At 36.1% G+C, this 21871-nt stretch overlaps 1 protein-coding gene across 8 annotated transcripts in view; it reads right to left on the minus strand.

Annotated features, from left to right (window-relative positions):
* Window positions 1-21871, minus strand: part of GPCPD1 (glycerophosphocholine phosphodiesterase 1) — a 45785-nt gene that overhangs the window by 1575 nt on the left and 22339 nt on the right. For all 8 annotated transcript variants that reach the window (XM_054820629.1, XM_054820630.1, XM_054820633.1 and 5 more), the window contains exons 6-19: window positions 20581-20622; window positions 19165-19288; window positions 16711-16957; window positions 15445-15607; window positions 15223-15355; window positions 14933-14987; window positions 12903-12995; window positions 10886-10963; window positions 9738-9777; window positions 8880-8941; window positions 7416-7481; window positions 6300-6436; window positions 5534-5669; window positions 5028-5188 (exon numbers count right to left, since the gene is read on the minus strand). In XM_054820629.1, coding sequence (XP_054676604.1) covers window positions 5028-5188; window positions 5534-5669; window positions 6300-6436; window positions 7416-7481; window positions 8880-8941; window positions 9738-9777; window positions 10886-10963; window positions 12903-12995; window positions 14933-14987; window positions 15223-15355; window positions 15445-15607; window positions 16711-16957; window positions 19165-19288; window positions 20581-20622 — 1537 coding nt within the window. The remainder of the gene's footprint in view (window positions 1-5027; window positions 5189-5533; window positions 5670-6299; window positions 6437-7415; window positions 7482-8879; window positions 8942-9737; window positions 9778-10885; window positions 10964-12902; window positions 12996-14932; window positions 14988-15222; window positions 15356-15444; window positions 15608-16710; window positions 16958-19164; window positions 19289-20580; window positions 20623-21871) is intronic.

The raw sequence follows: 21871 nt of genomic DNA on the forward strand, positions 1-21871 counted from the left end.
CTTTTTACCCCAGGGAAGACAATTTGTAAACTGGTGGCAAGTCCAAGACATCCAAAATAACATGCAGCTCAAATAGTGATATAGTAAATGGCATTCTAATGAGGAAACACTTCTGCAGGAAATAAAGATGTGTATCACATTACCCTCAGTAAGATCAAAGATAGTTACTTTACAGAAACCCCTAGGTTACAGAAGTGAGGGCCAATGCTGTCCAGTTTTATGGAATATGCACAGAAGGCACAGCAGTTAAATTACCTGCACAGAACCTATAATCTAAAGCAGGCTAAGATATGACCCAAAATTGCCTAAGAAAAGCCATCTGCAAAATAAAAGCCCAACCTTCCTTCCTTCCAGGATGCAGGTACAACCCATGCTTTCTTAAGTTAGCTTACACATTATGCATTTCTCTATGCATTCAAGACAAAGCACTGAAATTAGAAGATAGTTTTCTATATAGCAATACACTTTAGGAACTGCGAGTCTTAAGTCCTTCCCATCAGACACCAGAAGAGCAAAGGCACATTTCTAAGCCTCTTGTTCACAGAACATGGCTAAGCATGACACTAAGTAGCTTCTGGCAGGAATTTTATTAGTTTTTTACCAGGGCAAGCATGAATTCTGTAATTCTTGCTTCATATTCAACGATGTTCAACTGAGATTTCCAACCCTCCAAACTCCTTTCAGGCAGTCTGCTCCAATGTGTGTATAGTATGTCTTCTCTGCTTTTGGTTTACAAGAAAATTTGAAACACAGCTGCCCTTGTACCTCAGAATTTTTTGTCCCCACTTTTCGTTTGGGTCCATGAAACACTATCAGTTGGCATAGCTCAGGACTTCTCTTAGGAATTATTTCCAACATTACCATCAAAATAAGGATTAAACTCTCATCTCCCTATCCTTCATTCTGCAACAGGACAATTATTTATACATAACTATGCACCAAAGTTCCTCCATTTGACTTCCTATTAATAAGCAAGCCCAGCAGAAGACTGCTAATTTTAAAAAAGTAATATTCAAAGGACTTCCCACTTTCTACAAAAAAGCTTTGCAGGGCATTCCACGGTTATGCAGTGGGCATAGGAATTATTTTCTTAGCTACTACCAGGTGTTTTTGCAGCCTCTGAAAACACATACACCCAGCAAGTCTCAGTCACAGCTGTTTTTCTTTGCTATTACTTGGTCCAAAACTGAAGAGTCAGCAGCACTGAAATATTGTTTTCATGCTAAAAAGATTTTTTGAAGGTTTTGATTAAAACTTTTCATTTTTCTTTACTTTGTAATTTGCCAAACAGGAAATACTTAGACAGTCACTGCATAACATCTTAATTCAATCACTGAGTAGATTACATTATAAATCAACTAATACTAGTTAACTTCCTACATATATCCATGCTGCTATTTAAGTAACATTCAGTTTCAGGCAAATAAAATGGTGCAGATTTAGATCATCTTCTAGTTTTGAGAAGTGTTTTTGAACGCTTTTGCTTTTATTGCCAACTAAATTTGTGTTAAAGTTTTGGGAAGTTACTAATAGAGCACAGAGCTTTTGTCTCGAATCTGCAAGTGCAACATGCAGTTTAGAGAGGAGACAGACTGAAGATTCTCATGGAAAAGCTTTCAGTGTAAATGTTTGAGGATTACTGATTTAATATTTTCATGCACCTGTGTGCTTTATTCAAACATAACTCAGATCATGTAAAATGAATTAAAAAAATATCATGCAAGTGTAAGTTAGCACCATCCCCTCTCCACATTGGTATTTAATACATAGCCAACTGGTGTAAAAATATAGGACTGCATTGTCCTTACAGAGTTAAGTATATTCAGAGAACTATTTCCTGGACTGTTTACAAAGCTTATCCAGGAGAAAAATACCAGATAAATCACCCCACAAATCCTGCTTTAAAATTCATGATTTTTGCCAATCCAGAGAATTTCACTACAATAAGTTGAAGTTTCTTCTCTAAATAAAATCTAAACATCAAACTAATAAAACATTTTAAGCATGAGATTTAATTTTCTGTGTGAACAGAAGATACCCAGGCATGCATTTAAAGTACTTTTCTGGATTAGAAGCCTGGAGGCAGAGGTGGCACCTTTTCTGTAGGTGCCCTTTTAACACAAGTAGCTTAGATATCATTTTAGATGCTGAGATGAATGCTAGTTGAACATACAAAAAAACCAGAATATTGTCCCAGCAGCTGCACTAGACCATCCATTTGGTTTAATGACTTTGGGTATATCTAATACCCTGCAGCCCAAGCGGAAAAAGGACTGGATGGGGGGGGGGGAGTTCCTTCCCCTGCCCCAGTGAGATTGTTCCTTTAATAGCGCTGGCATTTGTAAGCTTCCCAGATTTAGTCTTGCAGTTTTTCTCCATGCAGAACAAAGCCAGGCCCCCTACCTGCTTTTTTTTTTTTCTGCCCGACACTTGATATCAGCAACTTATACAATTCCTGTATTCACTTCCTAGCTTATTCAGACAAACAACACTTACCAAGATGGTTTAAGTAAAAATCTAGTAAACAGCAACACAAAACAAGAGACACAGTGATTTTTGATAAGTGTCTGGACTTGGCCTTAAGTCCAGAGAACAAAAATTCTGCAGAAGCCATGGAAGAAGCACATCTTGATTCAGCCCTGGAAATATTCTGGAATTTGAAGATGCAACCATAGCATAAACAGGCTTCAAACTAATAAACAGATTACTGCTTATTTCCCTACTTATTATGTCCCTACTTATTTCTAGACTTTGAAACAGACATGTACATCTCTACTTGCTATCTACCTCACAGTAGTTTTGAATTTATCTATTTCTAAACTTCAAACATCACAAAATATGGATGCTTACTCCATACTTATTTAAACTTATGACAATTTAAACTCTTGATTAACTTCATAGTCTCAAATTATTTGAAAGACTGCCTCTACCCAGCAGCTCCAACTAAGAATGGAAAGACTTGCTGCCAGGTTTTACATTTAGAAATACCATCCAGGATTTGCAGGTACCACCTGCATTTCAAAATGTCTAGCCTGACATATCTGATGCAATTTTCAGAAAGCATCACGTGCCTTCTAAGGAACCTATATTAAGATTAAATCCAATTCTATTCAGACAATTAGTAAATTTCAAAAACTAATTAAGAATCAAGGAACATTCCAGTATTTGTTTTGGCCTACAGAAAAAAAGTCAGTAACATTTAGAAATTACAGTTAACGAGCCTGCAACAATTATACTGAAACAAGATAATTGTTTGCTACTCAATTGCAGTTTGTAACTTGCAAAAGAAAAAATGCACCACTGAACTACTGTTTTTTAAACAGCTTTGGAATGAATATTAATTTTGGGGTTCCTCTCAACCAAGTGGAAAGATGTCAACAAAGGGGAAGAGATACAGGGGGCAGGCAGTGAGAGGAGAGATGAGTACTGTTAAGAATCTAGATGGTCTAAATAGGGCAGGAAGGTTAAGAATTTTTTGTTCAGTTAAATCCACAAGGGAATTCAGCCTCTCAGCAATTCCAATGAATAGGTTAGTCATCAAAAGGTGAGGTAAAAAGGTGTTTTGCTATCGTACTGCAACTTAAAACACACTAAATGGTACAAAAGGGAACATAAGATGACAGAGAGCAGACTTGCAGCCTTGACATAAATGCAATATTATTTAGTGTTGAGCAATTAAGTATCTAAAGTAATAAAAGTAACAAGAAGTCAGAAATAAGGCTGTTACCTGCTTTACTATAGTAGTGCGTATCTATTACATCAGGAGTAATTAAGAACTCTAAAAGACTGGATTAGGAGACATCAGATGAACAGACATTTCATAAGAACACTTTATGCAGTAATATTTGATTAAAACACCCCACCTGTCTATAAACCAATAATTTATCACTTCAAGTTAGGAAATTTGATCCTATGATATGCTTAACAACCCTATGACTATACACTAACAAGTCAAAGTACCATTTCAACTGCACACTAGTCCAGAGATACTTTTCATCTACTAAAGGGCCTCAATCTTGAGTTGTAGGAGACACAACATAGTCAAGAATACAGTGGAGTTAACTTTTTTTAACAATGGGAGCCTAGAACTCTAAGAGAAAACATATTTTATTTCCTCACCTCTGATTTTAACTTGACTCAGTTTCCACTTTATAAAACAGAGCCCTTGAAAAATTACTTGACACTCCCCTCCCCGCTCCTTTTTTTTTTGTTTTCCAGGTAAAACAATATGCAAAGTAATGCCCTTGCTAAAGCAAGAGGTTTCAAAGTCTTCTGTAATTTGACACTTCAGCTACACTTAATGCTTTCCCAATTACATATTCTTTGCAATCTATTAAATCAGAATTTCTGATAGTTTCCAAAATTAATCATCAGCTTGTAATAATGAATTTCACATCTTTTACAATAGAAGAGCTAAAACATTCAGGGTTTATAAGGAATTAAAATAACACTTTTGTTCAAAGCTTAACTGCAGTATTCTGACATTCACCTGAATTGTGCGTTTACAGGAAGTACTTTCTTAAGCAAATAATTTGGCAGTTTGCCCTGGGAGTCACTCCAAGCTAACTTTAATAGAAAAAATGGTAAATTCACAGCTTTGAAACGCAACAGAATGTTGGCAAAAAATTAAGTTTAATCATTCATTTAAGTTGTGTTAACCATTTCTGTAACTAAGTGTAGAAAGCTGAAGATTTCAGTCAAACAGTTAACTAACGTTGTCCTCACCATGTCATGTACAAATTACCATCAGGAATGTTAACAGCATGTTGAATGTGTATGCCACGCACTAGTTCTTTGAAATAATAGTTACGTTAACTTCAGGAGAAACAAGTCATTTTGCTTCATATGTAGAGCTGAAAGTAGGAATTGGTGTTAGTCTTGTTCTTGAGCTAGGCTTGTGGGCTTCTTGTACTTCTAATACAAAAGGCAGATATTCTGTACCCAGTCAACCAAAACACAATGTGAAATTTCACAAGAATCAGGATACAATAGTTTCTCAGCTTTATTATTAATACACAATTAAGTACCTGTCATATATTAGCCCATGAACACCATATTCTCTCAACTTCTTCCTGTTATCTGGATCATTTGCATCATCACCCCATGAAAAAATAACTAGACCTTTAGATTTGGCCCTTTTAATAAATGATGGATTCCTCAGTAGGTCTTCAGAGTGCACATTAATTCCCTGAAATACAAAAGACTTCAATTAAAATCCATGTTTCTGAAACACTCTCACGTTAGGGTTTTTTTGATCTTTTGACACTTGCAGCTCCTTGCAATTTCATCCATAATAACAAAAAAATAACTTAATACAATTAAGAGTTCACTGATAGCACTATTTTTTAAACAATGTATTAAACAGGCATTTGATACAAAGGACATTATTTTGGTAGTTACCAAATGTTAGTGTATTTTTTTTTTACAAGGTCAGTTGTAATTTTAAGCATTAGTGTCAAAAACAATAGATTTACAAGTAGTAATAATTCAGTTTCATTTTACTACAGAGTAATAACAGAAATTGTCAGCTTACCAGCAAGTTTTCAAACTGTGCAAAAGTAATGGCAATTGGAGTTGTACGAGATCTAAGATCCATAAGTTCTGGATAGAGTTTAGATTCTCCTTGAGTGAGAAATAACACAGGATACTTGTTTTGCTTATGCCGAACCCTGTTAGGAAAAAAAAGTTCGCAGGTTGCAATTTTTTTAAAGAGCAGAGAAATTCTGTCCTACTGTATGAGGAGAATTACACTTTTTACTGCATGTTCTTCTAGTTCCTCTAGTTCCCAGCTGGTGTGATGAGATGGTACCACAGTTAACAACAAAATAACCCCACCAAAAACAAAACCCAAAACAAAAAAAAAACACCACCACAAAAAACCCAAACCAAACACAGGTAATCCAAAGCTGTTTCATTTTCTGTCCTTTTTTAAAAGGCAGATATAGTGAAAAAAAAAATTGTAACAAGATTTTATTTGCAAGTGAGGCTTGCATACCACTCAAGTATGACTGAAAAAGATTTTGTGATACTAGGAGAAAACTTGACTTTTTTTGTTGTGTCAAGAAAGACTGAAGCATTCAGGAAGGCACTTAAAAATATCTAGTTTGACTTTGTTCTCCTATTTTATTTTTTTGCACAGCTCAGATGGCAACATGGTCTCATTTCAATTCCCAACTATTTTGGCACCCAAAATTTAGGTGTAATCAAAACATGTTATTTGTTTCCTGTTAGGTATTCTTATGTCCAAAGTAAATTTTACCAAATTAAAAAAGAAATTCATTATTTATCTCTTAACTTACATTGTGCAAATATCTGCATTAAAAGAAGAAAATACTATTCTTCTTCTTCCAGCATTCATCAAAACAGTTTTTAGAATAATATCTAGAAAGAGGTTCATATCAAAGTAAGTTGACAAGTTGCCATCCCACTGTCCATCCTAGAAAAAGAACAAACAAGTTTCAGCCATTTAAAAAAATTCTTACTAAAATTATTTCAACAAGCAATGGTCTCTCATTCAACCTGAGCAAAATGAGAATTCAGTTTGCAAGTCTGAATACAGAAGTCACTCTTTCAGTCTACTGAATGCTAGTTACAGCTCTACAGGACTGCTAGTCTGTGAGGTGCAGCTGAATTCTAACAGCCATGAGTTTCACTAAAAAATTCACTGTCTTCCCATCCACGGAGAGTTTCCATGATGCCTTTTCTAATTTTGAAAACACAATGGAATTCCATGAAAGATCACTAAAAACTATTACAGATATCTTTTATTGCTATTTCAAAAATATAAAAAGGCAACAGTAAGATTTGTAGAAAAAAAATGCAACATCCTTTGTATTTGAGAATAGCAGGTACCAGCCTTTCTGCAGTTGACCTGTCTCAGAGCATTAGCATGTCTCTATGCATATGGACTTCCACCTACCACCCTACTTAGTTTCCTTCCCCCACTCCAGGCTTCCAGTCCTAGCCATGACAACTGTTTCCTTTTAGACCAAGCACTAAGAAGTCCAGCTGAGTCCACAGTACTGTGGACAAGAAGGAAACAGTTGCTTGTATTGTTGCACCACGTTGTAGCTGCTCTTGCACTGGGCCAGGAGAGTTTGAATTTCTTGTCATTTTTCTCATGTATAGCATGAGAAATGGGATACACTGACTTTAAAAATGATGTTTCTACTAAAAGCAGTCTAAGCTGCATTATGAACTCAATCCTATAAATACTTCCTATTGTTTTAAGAGTAAGTTTGTTCATTTGCTAGAGCAGTGCTATTATACTCCCAGTTTTAAAGATAGTGTGTTATAACAAAATTGTCACATAAAAAACCCAAAATCATGCCTTTGTTTGTAGCTCAAATTGCCATGTCAAATTAGAAGCTTTAGCCATGAGAAAGTCAAAGTAAATCACATGTACGTTTACTTGCCCTTTGTTGGCAGATCCATTTTATTTCTATGTTGAACCCAACATCTTCAGAAACAGACTCCAGGACCTGAAAAAAATGCCAATATGAAGAGACACCATGGGAAAGGAGTACAGCTAAGCACTATGATGGTAACTACTGGGAAAATACATTGGAATTTAACACCAATGGGGTTTAACAGTAGAATAAGAAAACCTAAGTTTTTAACATTTAACACAAGATACATATACACCTTTTTCTACTTCAAAGTTAGGAAATACAAAAATGGATAAACTCTTAAGGACAAAATTTTGACAAGGTATAAATGCAAGTCAATTCACCCTAACATATGTGATAAATTCCCCATTTGTACAACTAAACAAGAAAGCTTTTACTTCTCCAGGAGGTTGTTTGGAATGCAAAAATTATCTTAAGTAACACATAGTACTAAGCATGAAATCCATGAGCTTGCCATTATGACGATGACAACTAAAGTATGTTAAATTCTTGTAAAGAATTATTTGTAAGGTGACTTCAAATCAAAAGGTGAACCTAACAGCTAATGAAATTAGGGAAGCGTTGGTAGACGATTCTTTAACCCTATGAAGATGACATGTACAGAAAAGAGTAACATATCCTTTCTCACAGGAAGAAAACTGAATTTGAGGAATCAAGGCAGGTAGAGGAATTGAACCTCAGTAGTTTTGTCTATTACAAAAAGTTGTCTATTTTCTGTAGTTATGCAGTAATCTGATTAGACAGTAGAAGAAATATGTATATATATAAAAAAGGGCATATGACCCGGCAGTATTTCATACATGCTCTGACATAAGCCTATAGATAACTGGATATTAATCATTTCCATAAACCAAATAAAAAGCAGTATTATTGTATAAAACAAGTCCCTAAAAGGCATATTAATAAGCAGTTCAGACATTAAGAAAAATAGTAAGGGAAAAAAAAAATAGTAGTTCTAGAAAAATCACACTGTAAATGGTATCAAACGGTATTTGGTCAACAACTGTCAGTTGTTTCTGTGAAAAATAACCCAATACAAAGCCCAGAGTTGGCAAATAATCATAAATGGGATCATACTAGAAATTCACCTAGCACTTCTCTGTATCTGGTTCTGCTAGATGGCCAAGAGTATGTGATGAACTGCCAAAGGCTAGGTTTTTTTCCACAATTAGCAAGCAATTGTCGATGTATTAAAATGCAATGTCCAGATGTTAACCAGATGTAATACTGAGTGTATCCTGAGCTATACGACTTGGGTTCAGGAATTAAAAAGCTTGCAAGATATGCAAACCATTACTTTTAAGTTGGCTCCAGTGGCCAACAATAAAGTCTATGTTCTCAGTTCCAGCACTGTTATCAGAGGCCTAAAAACAAAAAATGAGTATCCCTTGCTACGTGTGCAAAGCTGAAAGAAAAATGCAGGTTTTCATGTTCCACAATCATCTTTATTGCTCTACATTCACTGCTTACTCTCTGCAGAGAAGGAAATGGCTGGGTCTCAAAAGCAGAGTTTTCTTCTTCTTTAAAAGATGCTGAAAAGAAATACAAAATATTGAATCACAACAAATAGCAGCACTGTTAATCCCAGAAAGAAAAGACTGGCTCAAAATCATAAGGCCTTTATTAAGAGTGAAGAACGGAATCGGGTCTATGTTTTGATTCCCTAAGCCTTCCCTCTAACACTGACATACTCCAACGATGGTGTTGGCAATTCCCGTTTTGCCAGTAGGAAAGTGTTTTGACCCCCACTGCCAGAATATTTATCAGAAACAGCTTCTCCCGTTCTTCACCTTTTCAGTCACTGAATCACATCCAGTAGAAGCAGCCTTGCCTGTGAAGGTTTATTGTTTACTTTATCTCTTCCCAGACAGATAGAATGTGTGAGATACTTTGCCAATTTGCTGTCCCTATAAAAGGGATGAATTAAGGCCAAAAATTTACAGCACCAGTAAGACACCCTACAGCAGTTACCAAAGTTCTTGTAAGCAATTCTGAAGGGCTCTGAAGAGCTGCCAAAAAGGTACAGTTAGAGAAGCATAAGATGGAAACATTAGTGGCAGTTTTGTTATGAATATTAATAAACGTATTTATCCAGGTGTTCATTTTCTACTCTCCTGTCCCCTCTTCCTAAGGGAGTAACTCCCATCCAGGTATTTACTTCCCAGCAAAGAACTCTACAGCATGTACAAAATTAAAGTAACTACATAAGCATTTCTAAAATGTTCAGGAAGAAGCCAAATACGATTAGAACAAGTGACTGCAACTACAGAATATATATCATTACATGGTAATAAATAAATCTCAAGACTCTTGCAAACTAGTACATACCATTGTGATCTTTCACTTTCAGGGCAGTCACGTGAGCCAGCTAAAGAGCATAAGAGTAAAATTAACAAATACCTCACCCATGGAGATCTTTCTACATGTAAAATTTAACTAATTTTCCTTATAAATTGTTTTTAGGTTTAAAAATACATTCTAGACAAAGTTTTAGTAATTTATAAAAGAATAAAGGAAATCCTAGTACACATCCCAATTTTCTTTCAAACTCTGAAACATAAAGATTCCAAGAAAAGCTCAAAAACAAACTGAAAATGATCTTACTGAAAATTCAGAAAATATGTTCAAGATGTGAATAAGTCTGAACATTAAATCCTCCCTCCTGTCAGATGTTAGATTCCATGTGTCCAGTCAAGTGCAGATAGAGGGCTGACAGCGGTTTTATACTGTAGTTGCATACAGAGACAGAATTGGGCCGGGCATATGGCCAGCTCCCTCATCCATTCAAATTTTCTTTCCACAAAAAGGAGGAGACCAAGTAATTGTAAATAAAAAGAAACATACAGTTCTTGGTCCAGCCAAGGTAGTGTTTCCTTGACTGAGGACAGATATCTCAGCTGGGTCTTCAGTGGCCCAGTCTCATCCCCTGACCCCCCCTTTTATGTAGGCAGGGTATTTCTGTTCAGAAGATAGAGTAATACCAAATTAAATTAAAACAATCAATTAGTTCTAGCCAGTTTGTCCAATCCGTATCATTGAATCATGGACACTTCTACATCTCCAGATGCACCTCCAAAGAGGAGGTCAACATAATCTGGATCTCCCTTGTTAACAGGGAAACATTTAAAAGTTACATAGACTTTGCAATGGATATCCTTCTTCAAAGACTCCAAAAGAATCTGCTTTAAATGAATGCTACCAATGCTTTCAGCCTTTCTTAATTTTTAAAAATTATCCATGTTAGCATAGTGATATGGATCTATACAAGTTGTCGGACCACCCTTCTAGAAGATATAAGTAATAAAATTTATTCAAGCTGTTATGATGGTGCAGAAGTACCACTCTTGGAACTAGCTACTTGTACAATTTTTAGAACTTGTACTTTCCCACACTACCTATAGTTATTCCAAAAATCTAAGCTTCACACAATTTGAAATACTACACCTAGCATATCATACTAGCCAAAGTAACTATACCTTCAATAACTGCAGCTGATCGAACGTGAGTTCTTTGACTGCAATCTCAAACAGTTCCAAAGGCTCTGTATCCAGTTTCTTTGAAGAGAAATAATACAGAATTAGCATCATTGAAAACTACAAAAAAGCCTACATGCGTTTAATAGGGTAACATTAAAAGCAATTAATTTTTTCTCTTTTATTGCTAAATATATGAGTGATAATGCAAGTAAGATGATCAGTTCTCAGGAGACAACAGGCACTCAGAAGCCTAAAACAGGTGTCAATTTGAAAAGATTTGGTCTTTCATGCAAGTCAGAGGCTTCAATGTTCTTTCTTCAGAAAAAGGTTAGTTCATTTATTCTGCAAAAACTTCATCAGTCAAATGAACTTTCAGGAAAAGTTTGCAAGTAAAGAAATCCATAAAAAAATACTCCAACGCAGTTCAGTTTGTTATTGTCTAGCCAATGTCTCAGAAACTAATTAAAAAAAATAAAAACCCACAAGTGTCCTGGTAAAACCAAGACACACACACCTCGACCCCAGCCCAAATGATCTGGTGTCAAAAAACCTTCTATTAATCCATTTTGCACTTCCCCTCTTCACTATAAAGAAATTTTTACTCAACAAGACAATACTGATTCAATATACACTGAATATGCTCTTTCCTTAGACAAAGTTCCATTTCTGCAACTGTTCAACACCAAAGTTCTTAGAAGTTGCAATATCATAATGGGTGTGAGAGTTTGATGACACAGACTTAGTGCCAAGAAGACAGACAGAATTTATCTTATTACTACAGTCTGCTCTGCCACGCTATGTTTGTTTTCACTGCCAGAATTAGAAAAGAAGAAAAACTAAAACAAAACATAGTTCAACCTCTTTGCACTGCTGCTGAATGCAAGTATTCTGGCCTCAGTGGAGAACATGCAACAGACCAGACGGAAAAGCACCTCAGTGGGGTTTTTTTGTATCACCAGTCCTTATGCCTATGGTTCTCTTGTTATTAAGAAGTTATTAAGAAATGTAATGTCACTTAATGAAGAATATTCAATTGTTATGCTTCATAAAACTTGGATATTTAAGAGGTACTGTGATAGACTGCTCACATCACCTTTTAAGGAATGCTTATCTGTATGTACAACTAACAGTACTGTTCACTGCTTCTTATGTTATAGTACTTTTGATGCCTACAAAAACAGCAGAAAAGAGGTTTTTGTTAAAAAAGAAGGAACCGCAACCTCATGAGGTAAGCAAGGAAAGGAACAGGACACTTGCTTTCAAGAGCCATTTTCCAGCTCCTAGAACCTCTGTCTTAACTCCTTTCCTTCTGTTCCACTAAGCAACCCAAAAGCATTTCTTCAGCCTCACAGTCCCAATGAGACATGAAATATATTGTTTACCTCACGGTTAAAGGACAGAGCAAAATGGTGAAGTAAAAAAGGGTTAAAGAAAGAGTTAGAAAAACTAATGGAAGCCAAGCCATTTGTGGCTAATCAAAATCCCTAAGTGAAGGGGATCCTTGTTTCTTCCACTTTTCTGCTTTCCATCTACTGGCCCCTACTGGGATACCAAACAAGGTAGACTTCAGTTTGACCTAAAGAGCTTTTACAAGTATGTAACTGCTTAAGAGAAGCATACATTTAGGTATCAGCAGGAGTGAGCAGTCATGCTGAGAATCACACTAACTGCCTCAAAAGAGGAACAATCACAAGTTCTTACTCTGACAGTCTGAAAGAGTCCCAGAGGTGCTACTTAATGGCCTTGTCTGCATTTTTCTTCCAAAACATAAATTAAAAAGGCTAAAAAAACCCTACAACATAGGCTTGAAGAGTCTCAAACCATGCATGTGAAATGCTGTTGCTACGACATCAAAAGAAAAAACTCAACTTCCCTGCTCTACTTTATGCACACAGTAGCGCTGCATATTTATTCCAATTCCATCCCTTGATTCCCCAGAATTATTTCTATGAGTTTGGCATTTAAGTTTCTGTAATGGTCACATTTAAAGATAAAATACAGGTATCATCATCTTTACCTTTTTCATGGCCATGCAACATGTGAGATCATGGTATACAATAGGCACATGATCTTTAGAGAGATGTACATCAAATTCCACATATGCTGCTCCCTACAGAAAATTGGGGAAAAGTAGTAAGTCACAGAACAAAACAAAAACCAATTAACTACTTATGCACAAGGACTACAGAACTGCAGACAAGTTGCCAAGTATTCACAGGTCCTGGACATCAACCAGAAGTTGAACACAACTGGCTGTTACCAGTTAAGTCATACTCAACAATGGATTAGAAATTTAAAAAAAAAATCATAAGGGGAAGTATTTTAATTACCATAATGCAGCTTTGATATATATAACTTGCTTAATCTTGTAAGCTTTCTAGTAACATTTAAGTATTGTAAACTTGATTTCAAAGAAAAGCTATGATGATGGTTTTTAAACACAGATACCTTCCCAGTGCCCCTCCTCCCCACCAAGAGAAAAGTGATCACTACAAATTGGCAAAGCTTTAGGGAGATAGAGAATATACTGAGGATCTTCTGGAGTCACTAGTGACTAATACAGTACTAGAGTGTTACAAGAGCAGAAACAGCTGCATCTAGTATTCTCTGGTCCTTTTCAACTGTGTGTTATTTTCTGTTAAGCTTAAAAAGGAAGAAAGCTCAAACAAGAGCTCTAAGTACAATCTTTTGGGAGAGGAAGGACCAGAAAGAAAGAGATAGAGAAACACATAGAAACAATTTTATTTTTTTAAACTGATTTCAAATGCCTGTAAATCATTCCTTTGAAATGCCTCCAAGAATACCATTCATCGAATTATCATCCTGACTCACTCTTTTTCAATTGGTACAGATAGAAAAAATGGGACAGGCTTTTTTCAGCGCTTTTCTCAGCAGAAATATTTTTAGAGTGGTGGCACTCAGCCTTTTCAATCCACAAATAGTTGAAAGTACTTTTCTGGTGATGCTGCTGCTGACTTAACAGTAAATTTCTGCCTCAATGCATACTTCTTGTGGGCTTTTAAAAAGCTGTCTGCATCCACTCAGAAATTAAGAACTACTGTTCAAAAGATCATTTAGTAGTGGCAGTTTTCTTTCACTTTGCAGTCAGTGCATGTTCCAGACACTGTGTTCAACTTATACTCTCACTCTCAAATACAAGAAAGCCTTCAGCTATGACTCTTGCTGAGTACAGTACTCCAGATCAGTAGCCAATATGCATAATACTCTAGATTCTGCTCCCATCCCTTTAAGAACTTCAAAAGATGTTTGGTAAGAATCTACATTAGTGAAGAAGTACCTGAAAAGGCTTGGGAACCCTACAAGTTAAGCAGCAAGTGATCTCATGGCGGCATCCTTATCTAACTGTAACCACAGCTCTTTGCTGTGTAAACAGGAGCTAGCAAGGAACCTCTGAATGTGCTTCTGTCTCCAGTTTCTCTGCTGCAGTGCCTCACTAGATTGTCTAGATCAATCTTATCACGGATCACTTCAGTGACTGAGGAAGGAAAAAAAGTGACCACCACAGAAATTAAGTACCTGAAGCTAGTAACTTCCAAATTGAAAGTCCCATCTTAGGATTCAAAATCTTCACTGTAGCAAGCACTGAAACAAAGGATTGGTTTATTCTACCAGCTCAGCTCCCAAGTCTGATTTTTGGACACCAATTTTAGATACTCAGCAGTTCCTGGAGAAGACTTTTGCTACCTAAGAGTATGCTGACAGACTCTAGCAGAGCCAAGACTTTATTCATTTGTTCAAAATTATTTCAGCCCTATGTCTCTGCAGGGTTGAGATTAACATTTTCACCGTATTAGAACACCAACAGAACATATTAGATGAAAGCTGGGGTTTTTTTGGAGGAAATTGAGAATGAGAGTCTAATCTAGCTATTACTTCCCTTCCTATCTTCTCAGGGAATTTCCACTGTGATTTGAGCTAATTTTGTATCAGTGCAATTACTAGTCATTGTATCGAATCACAGAAGTTAAATACACAAGCAAGTTTTAACTATATGTGTACTATGTGTGTGCAAATATGCATACATACATGACTAGCAGCATTCCTCAGAGAGGCAACAGTGTTCTCTTGAACTTTAGCAAGTCTGAAATAACAGCAAAGAAAAAGGTTTTGTTAGATGTAGCATGGCACACAAGTCCATTGAAACAACAGAAATACAAGTTAGAAGTCTTTGTTTTACAGAACACCCACATTTGATATGGAAGTGACTTAAATGATTTATGGGTTGTACCTGTCCACTTCCTCAACTGATGCCAGCAAAACTAAACATAACACCCACACCACCCCACCCACCCAGATTAAAATGCAAATCAACTTACTTAGCTGTTGTTGTAGAATTTCCTGCTCCCCTGTGTCCAACATCTAGAGTTGTTCTTGGTTTCCAATATTTTGCATATGAAGCCTTCATATCACAAGTATATCCCTGGATTGGCTTAATAATTATGTAGTCCACTACAAGAAAAATAACAAATGCTTCAGATGTCAATAGATAATGGGTGACTTCCAGAAAAATTATCTACATCTGTTTGCATCAACTGTACCTCTAACTTTTCCAATTGTCTTCCTTGGATTTCTGCTCATAATAGCAAGTGTAAGAATTCCAGCACTCTTTCCGAGTTCTGCAATTGTGGATGACAGGAGGCAGGCAGAACCTACATGACCTGGGAGCACATCGCCTTGTACTACTTTCTCACCTAAATCTTCCTAAAAACAAAACAAACAAAAAGCCAAACACCTACTGTTACACGTAGGTGAGAATGCTAAGTCAGCTCTTCTTTCTCAAGGAAACCTTGCTCCTCGGGAAGCTATATACAGGCACTGGTGTAACAGAAATTTCTTGTGTGTTACAGAAAACATTAATTTCAGGCTAAAAATTGTTTAATATAGCAGTGTGTTGCCAGTTATAATCAGGAGTATGAAACTGTTGATGGAAATATAAGAATCATGTGCATTTGTCTTTGAAAACTCTTAGATTTGATAAGCTTTTCTGATCAAAATTCCATGCATGGAAAAGTCTGTCTTCTAAAAAGCCCAAGTCCTGTTTAGAATAAAGATTAACTGGAAGAGTATATATGCTTAAAATAATGTTATATTCATTTGCAGGGAAGGAAGAGGGCACTAGCACACAGAACATGTACTTCTTGACCATCATCAGGTTCAGGTACTATGTAGACACCTTACAATTATGAACATAAGTGATCTAAGGGTATTTTTAGACTGAAGAGAGAACACTTAAAACTTTCTTCTGCATAAACAGTATGAAGAGACAAGAGTTATTTTCTTTTAAAAAGGACTTTGAATATTAACATCTTTTAGAAGAAAACAGAGTACAAACTAACAGATATAGTAGTGAGAATTGGGAAGCACCTGGTTTTAATTTCCACTTGTTAGTTCAGAGAAATCTCTTTGTTTAGAACTTAAAAGTCAAGATCAAATAGTTGTAATTTAACTAGTTGATAGACACGTTCAGATTAAAAAGGGATAAACAGAACTGATCTCTGGTAAAGGATAAAAATCAAGCCAACCTAACTACATGCAGTATTGCACGCTGAGATTTGAGTCTTACTTGTACTGACTTGTGAATCAGCAGAAACTGCAAAGCTTTCTGTGCCATACTATGATGACTGACAAAACCTTTCTGCAAAATGGAGCAGTAGCCAATAGCCTCGTAGCTTGTTTACCTGAGTCCAAAAGATCAAGAATATCAAGCAAATAGCCCTATCCTAATAGTGAAATCATCATGGTAATTGACTACTTCAACTCCTGAAGGGAGACTGGAGTTGCTTCTTAGCAGAAGAGAGACATACCTCAAAAAAATCAAAGATTAACTCCAAGTTATCAGGCTCCATGGTTTGTATAGTGTATTCTATCCATCGATCTGGCTGCAAGGCATAACCACAGTCTGGCTGAGAGTGTCGACATTTATATTCATTGTTACTTATTAAGGAGAACTCCACAGTGTTTGCCATTTTCTGAGGGACAGTAGGGGATATTTTTTCTTGGCCCTCTTCGTCATCCTCATCTTCCTCTAGTCCTTCTAGAGTCAGTTTTACTCTACTCAACCAGAAATACAAAACAAATGGTTAAGTCACAGAAGTGTCTTCGGAAACACTAAAGAATTAGAAAGAAGCTTAAGCAGAAGCTCATACAACAAGAATTCTTCTCAACACCACCATTGCAGTACCAGTGTGTGCAGTGGGCCCTCACAAGAGTCAGAGTTTGCAGCTGTTGTCTAAATCTTATTTTACTAAGATTTAAGTGCTTAAGTCACTTCTAAAACTGGAACTTTGGTAAATGTGAAAATTATACTAGTGGTCTGAGAAGCAGCACTCTGCCGAGCTAAAGAGTTAACATTTAGTTAGATGCCAATTCGCTAGTAAAACTGAAGTTGTATCTCAAAAGAAACAATTACAATCATAGAAATCCTTTACACTAAGTCCACATTCTTAATACACTCAGAGAGGTCAACACAGATGCTCTACAAACTTGAAAAGTGACACTGCCATAGAAATGAGAGTTACAAAAACTACCTGGGAAGATCTAAATTTTTAGACAGAATGTAGAAAACAGAATACCTAATGAATGGATCCAACCTATCAAGTTTGGATTTCAGCCATTTAATTTATAGAAGGATCAGGCTTCAGAAATTGTTATCTCTCTGCCTGCTACAACACACAAGGAAAGATTGCAAAGCTCTAGAGAACAGGACATAAATATTTATTTAATACAACATTGTTCAGTTAGAATTAACCTTCCCCTCATGAGAAGAGTTGGAAGGGGGGGAAAATAAAAATAAAATAAAATCAAGTGTCAGACCATCAAAATAAGGCACACAGTACAAAAGTAACTCCCAGGTTAACTAAGTGATCTGTAAATCACTTTGATAGTGATGTGCTGGAAGTTGCTCATATGTCACAAGCTCAAAATCAGATTTCTAGCAATTTAAAAAAAACCCAAACAATTTTGCATTTATGTTTTCCATTAAAGAAATCTGGGAACCACAATCATTTCCAAACAAGACGACGGGTTGTATGCAAGATTAGCAGTGGAAGAAACACTGTTAGCCTGTCAAAGATTTGATAACTCCTGCTCCCAACTTTCCCACTGGTAAGAGTAACACATGGCTAACATACTACCAAAAATTGCTGCTGTAAAAGGCACTTTTGCTGAGGATTGTTAGTAGTAACAATCATCATACACTCAGAGATGTGTCAGGCTGTAGTTAGAGAAGAGGTTTTCACACATCTCTACTCTGTTTTTCATTGTTTCACAAAAAAAAGTCTGTGAAAGACACAGAAAACACTATGTGCTGAGATAAAGTTTGGCAACCACAGAGCTCCAGAAAAAGACATGCAGGAAAAGGGGCGAGGAGCAGGAGAGCAGGGCAGGGAAGAGAGCGCAAGCTCCAGATCCCAGAAATGCAAGAGGGGAAGCAGATCAGTCAGGGCACTAGCACAGTCCTCAAAACATCAGGACTAAGATACCCACTTCTGTCAGTTAACTGTATGGTTATAATAATGTCTGCTTTTTGAGACCTCTGCAGATAAAACAGTCAAAGTGATCTAAATAGGAACAGAAGTGATCAGAGAATGGTCTTATCTCCATCATTCATGTTGACTGGAAATGCCAGTGGAAAATTAACCATATTTTAAATGGAGAGCGTTGTTTACTTTGGCAAGGAAAAAAGTAGTAAACAACAAAAAGCCTGGAAGCCTTCTCCCTTTCCTATCCCAAATTTCCACTTCCATTCTGCTCAAGAAGAAAAAAGAACAAATAAAACTCTCTGAAAGTAATAGCAGAGAACTACTTAAGAACACTACAGTTCCAGCCGAGAAGCAGGAAACACCAAGGCAAGTATGGGATAAGTATTTGTGAAAGACACCTGTTACCTACTGCTTAACTTATGCTATCACATCTACTTTCTACACATTTAATAGCTTAATAACTATCAGAAAGGCAAGAGCTGATAAGTATTGAGTCAGCAGTGAAACTGGAATAGTTTTGATTGTCTTTGTTGAAACAGAAACTCTTTTGACACTACATTAATAATAAAATGAGTTAACTAACATTAAATCAGTGATGTGTTTCATCATCGTAGTTTTACAAAGTGCTTAACACCTGGAAATTGGCCTCATAATATACTCCTATTAGCAACCTGAGATTAATTTAAAGGCTACGTTAATTAAGGAAAAAAAAAAGAAGTCAGTGGTATTGACAATTAACATGAGATAAGTTGCAAACTGAGATGAGCAGGCTCTTACCTAAACCTTGATGTTTTAAATTTCTTCTTAGATATTACTACAGGTGGTTTCTCAGAATAATGCAGACGTAATCTTATTTCTGTTTGACATGTCAGCCACCCAGCATCCACAGTTTCAATACCATCTATCAAAAATTAAACAAAAAGAAGACACTTTAATATTTTCTAAAAGGAGATCTAGACAGTTTAATATACAAAATATAAATAGAGTTCCCTCAACACCATCTTCCAGAGAATCCTCCTTATCACCAGCCTTATTCAATAGTATTTTCAGAGCAACTGTCAAGTGCATCCTTTCACCTGTCTTTTCAGAACTGCCCAGAACACACAACAGGTATTGCAGTTATTTGCTGGCTTTTAAGGGGATTAAATGGAAACAATGATCCTTGCCAGCTTCACCTGTAAACTGTCTGCAGAAGAGCACTAAGTATTCCAGTATTAATTTTATTTATGGTATCAAGGGCTAAGTTAAGTCTCCAAAAGCAGACATAGCATTCCCTTGTCCTGGGATCTCTCAATACATGGAACAACACTGACAGAAACTCTGAAGATTCATACAGAACTTGAGACTCCCTGTTTCTATTGAGACATAGGTGTCAAATTAATTCATCATAAACAACGCCAGTAGAGCAGTGTAAGTCTGCAGGGCAGGATATAGCAATGGATATGATGGGGAAAACAAAGCATGGAGGAGTATTCTCAACCTCACCATCAGGACAAGGAAGGCCTACAAACAGGCTGGCCAGAAAGCACAAGATGCAAAGACCAGCTGCTGAAGCAGACCCTGCAGTTTTGAAGAGTTCCTAGCCAAACGTATAATTCGATGAGGATATGAATAAAAATGGAAAAGCTTTAAGACAAGATGTATGAGACATGACAAAGAAGTTACCTTATGCACCACAGGACTGAGCATTAAATGAGAGGTGGATTAGAACTACCAAAAGCAAGACATATGCACTCATAAGAACATGAGGTTTGAGCTTATGAGAGGTTTTGGCAGTTATGTGCCTAACTGAAGGGGCAAATTGTGTACAATTAGTATAAGTGATAATATTTTTCTAGCCAGGAAAAGTTTTTTCTAAGGCTAAGTTTTATGAGAAAGCTAAATGTCTATTCTGTATTTCCAAAAATACATGCTCATGATCACTTGTTCGCATATTTCAATCTTTAACACCAGCACACTGACAGTATTTCAACTCCTCCTAGCAGTCTTTTATTAAGATTAGTAGAAGGGATTATAGCCTGAGTATGAATTCACAAATGCTGGATACAAAAATAACCATATAAGCAGAGAAAACAATCACCAAGAGGCAACTCCTGTTCAAAACTAACAGTATTTCAAAATATTTTTCAACTACAACACTTAATCTTGTTAAAATTAAATACCTAGTAAAGAGTAAAATATAATCTCACTTACTACGGATTCCAAAGTATCCGTCGTCAATAGTAATTTCATTTTCTAGAATTAAAAGGAGGGGGAAAAATGAAACTAATTAGTATTCACGTTATAAAGAATCATTGCAAAGTTAAATTAATTCTGATTTTCCACTAACAAAAAAGTGGGAAAACTGAAACAGATGAAGAACAAGCACATTTATTGCAACCTTCTACAAAGCTTTTCCCAATTTATGCTTTTTCTTAGTTTCTGCAAGAAAAACTAATCAACACACAAAATGCCACAAGATGTTTTACCTGGAGGAATCTGAACTGAGAAAAGCAAGAAGGTTGCATAATTTCCTAGTTTAATACAGTATTTGCTGATATCTACATCTTACTCAAATGTAAGATGCTTTTCTTGTTGGTGCCAAAAACATTAAAGTTTCTTGGAAACATAGAAGAAAGCTGTCCTTCTGCATATTTATAGTTAAAGCTTCTATAAAAAGTTAGTCACAATTAAAATGCTTATTCTGCCCATGTGACAGAAACCAACTTAGGATGAAATATTCAAAACACTCATTTCACACTTACTTTTATCCTTACCCTCTCCAAAGTTTTAATAACTGATATCTTAGGGCACTATGTAAATTCACCAGCATTAACAGAACTGCAATAGACTAAAACTATACATTTCTCAAAACATGTCTTAACAAAATTTTGTCTCTACAGCCATTAATCCCCCCCCTTTTTTTTTTTCCTAAGAACAATCACAGGCCTGCCCTCAATTTTTAATAACCATAGGCAACAATTTAGGATCATAATGATAAAGTGCTAACATCGTGGGTTTGCTGCATTTTCTTAAAGACTGCTTATGAAGCATTGAGTATTACTTGGGGGCGGGGGGGGAGGGAATACTGTTTGGAATGAAGTTATCCAAATTTAAAGTCTAGATCCTAACAGAGGGTAGGCTGCTTCCCTAATGAATTATTAACAAATACAGAAACATAATTTTTACAGGAATAGAAACACTTAACTAACTCAACTGAAATTTTTAAATAAAGGGGGGGGGTGATCATGGTACTATTCATGATTAACAGTTTCTTTAATACCAGCTACTTTCTAAAAGACATTCTTTCAATGCACCAGAAGGTATTTAATAGGTATAAACTCCGAAGTGTGGAGGAAAAAACATTTTTCATATCCTAGAAAAGACAGCACATAAAACATGCCATCCCATAGCAGCATAAGAAATCTAAATTACAAGCTACATTCAAAGGTTATTTCAGTCACTCTTAAAGAACAAACTTTCCCCTGTTCAGAAAAGCATTAAG

The sequence above is a fragment of the Grus americana genome, chromosome 3, assembly GCF_028858705.1.
Source record: "Grus americana isolate bGruAme1 chromosome 3, bGruAme1.mat, whole genome shotgun sequence".
NCBI lineage: Eukaryota > Metazoa > Chordata > Aves > Gruiformes > Gruidae > Grus > Grus americana.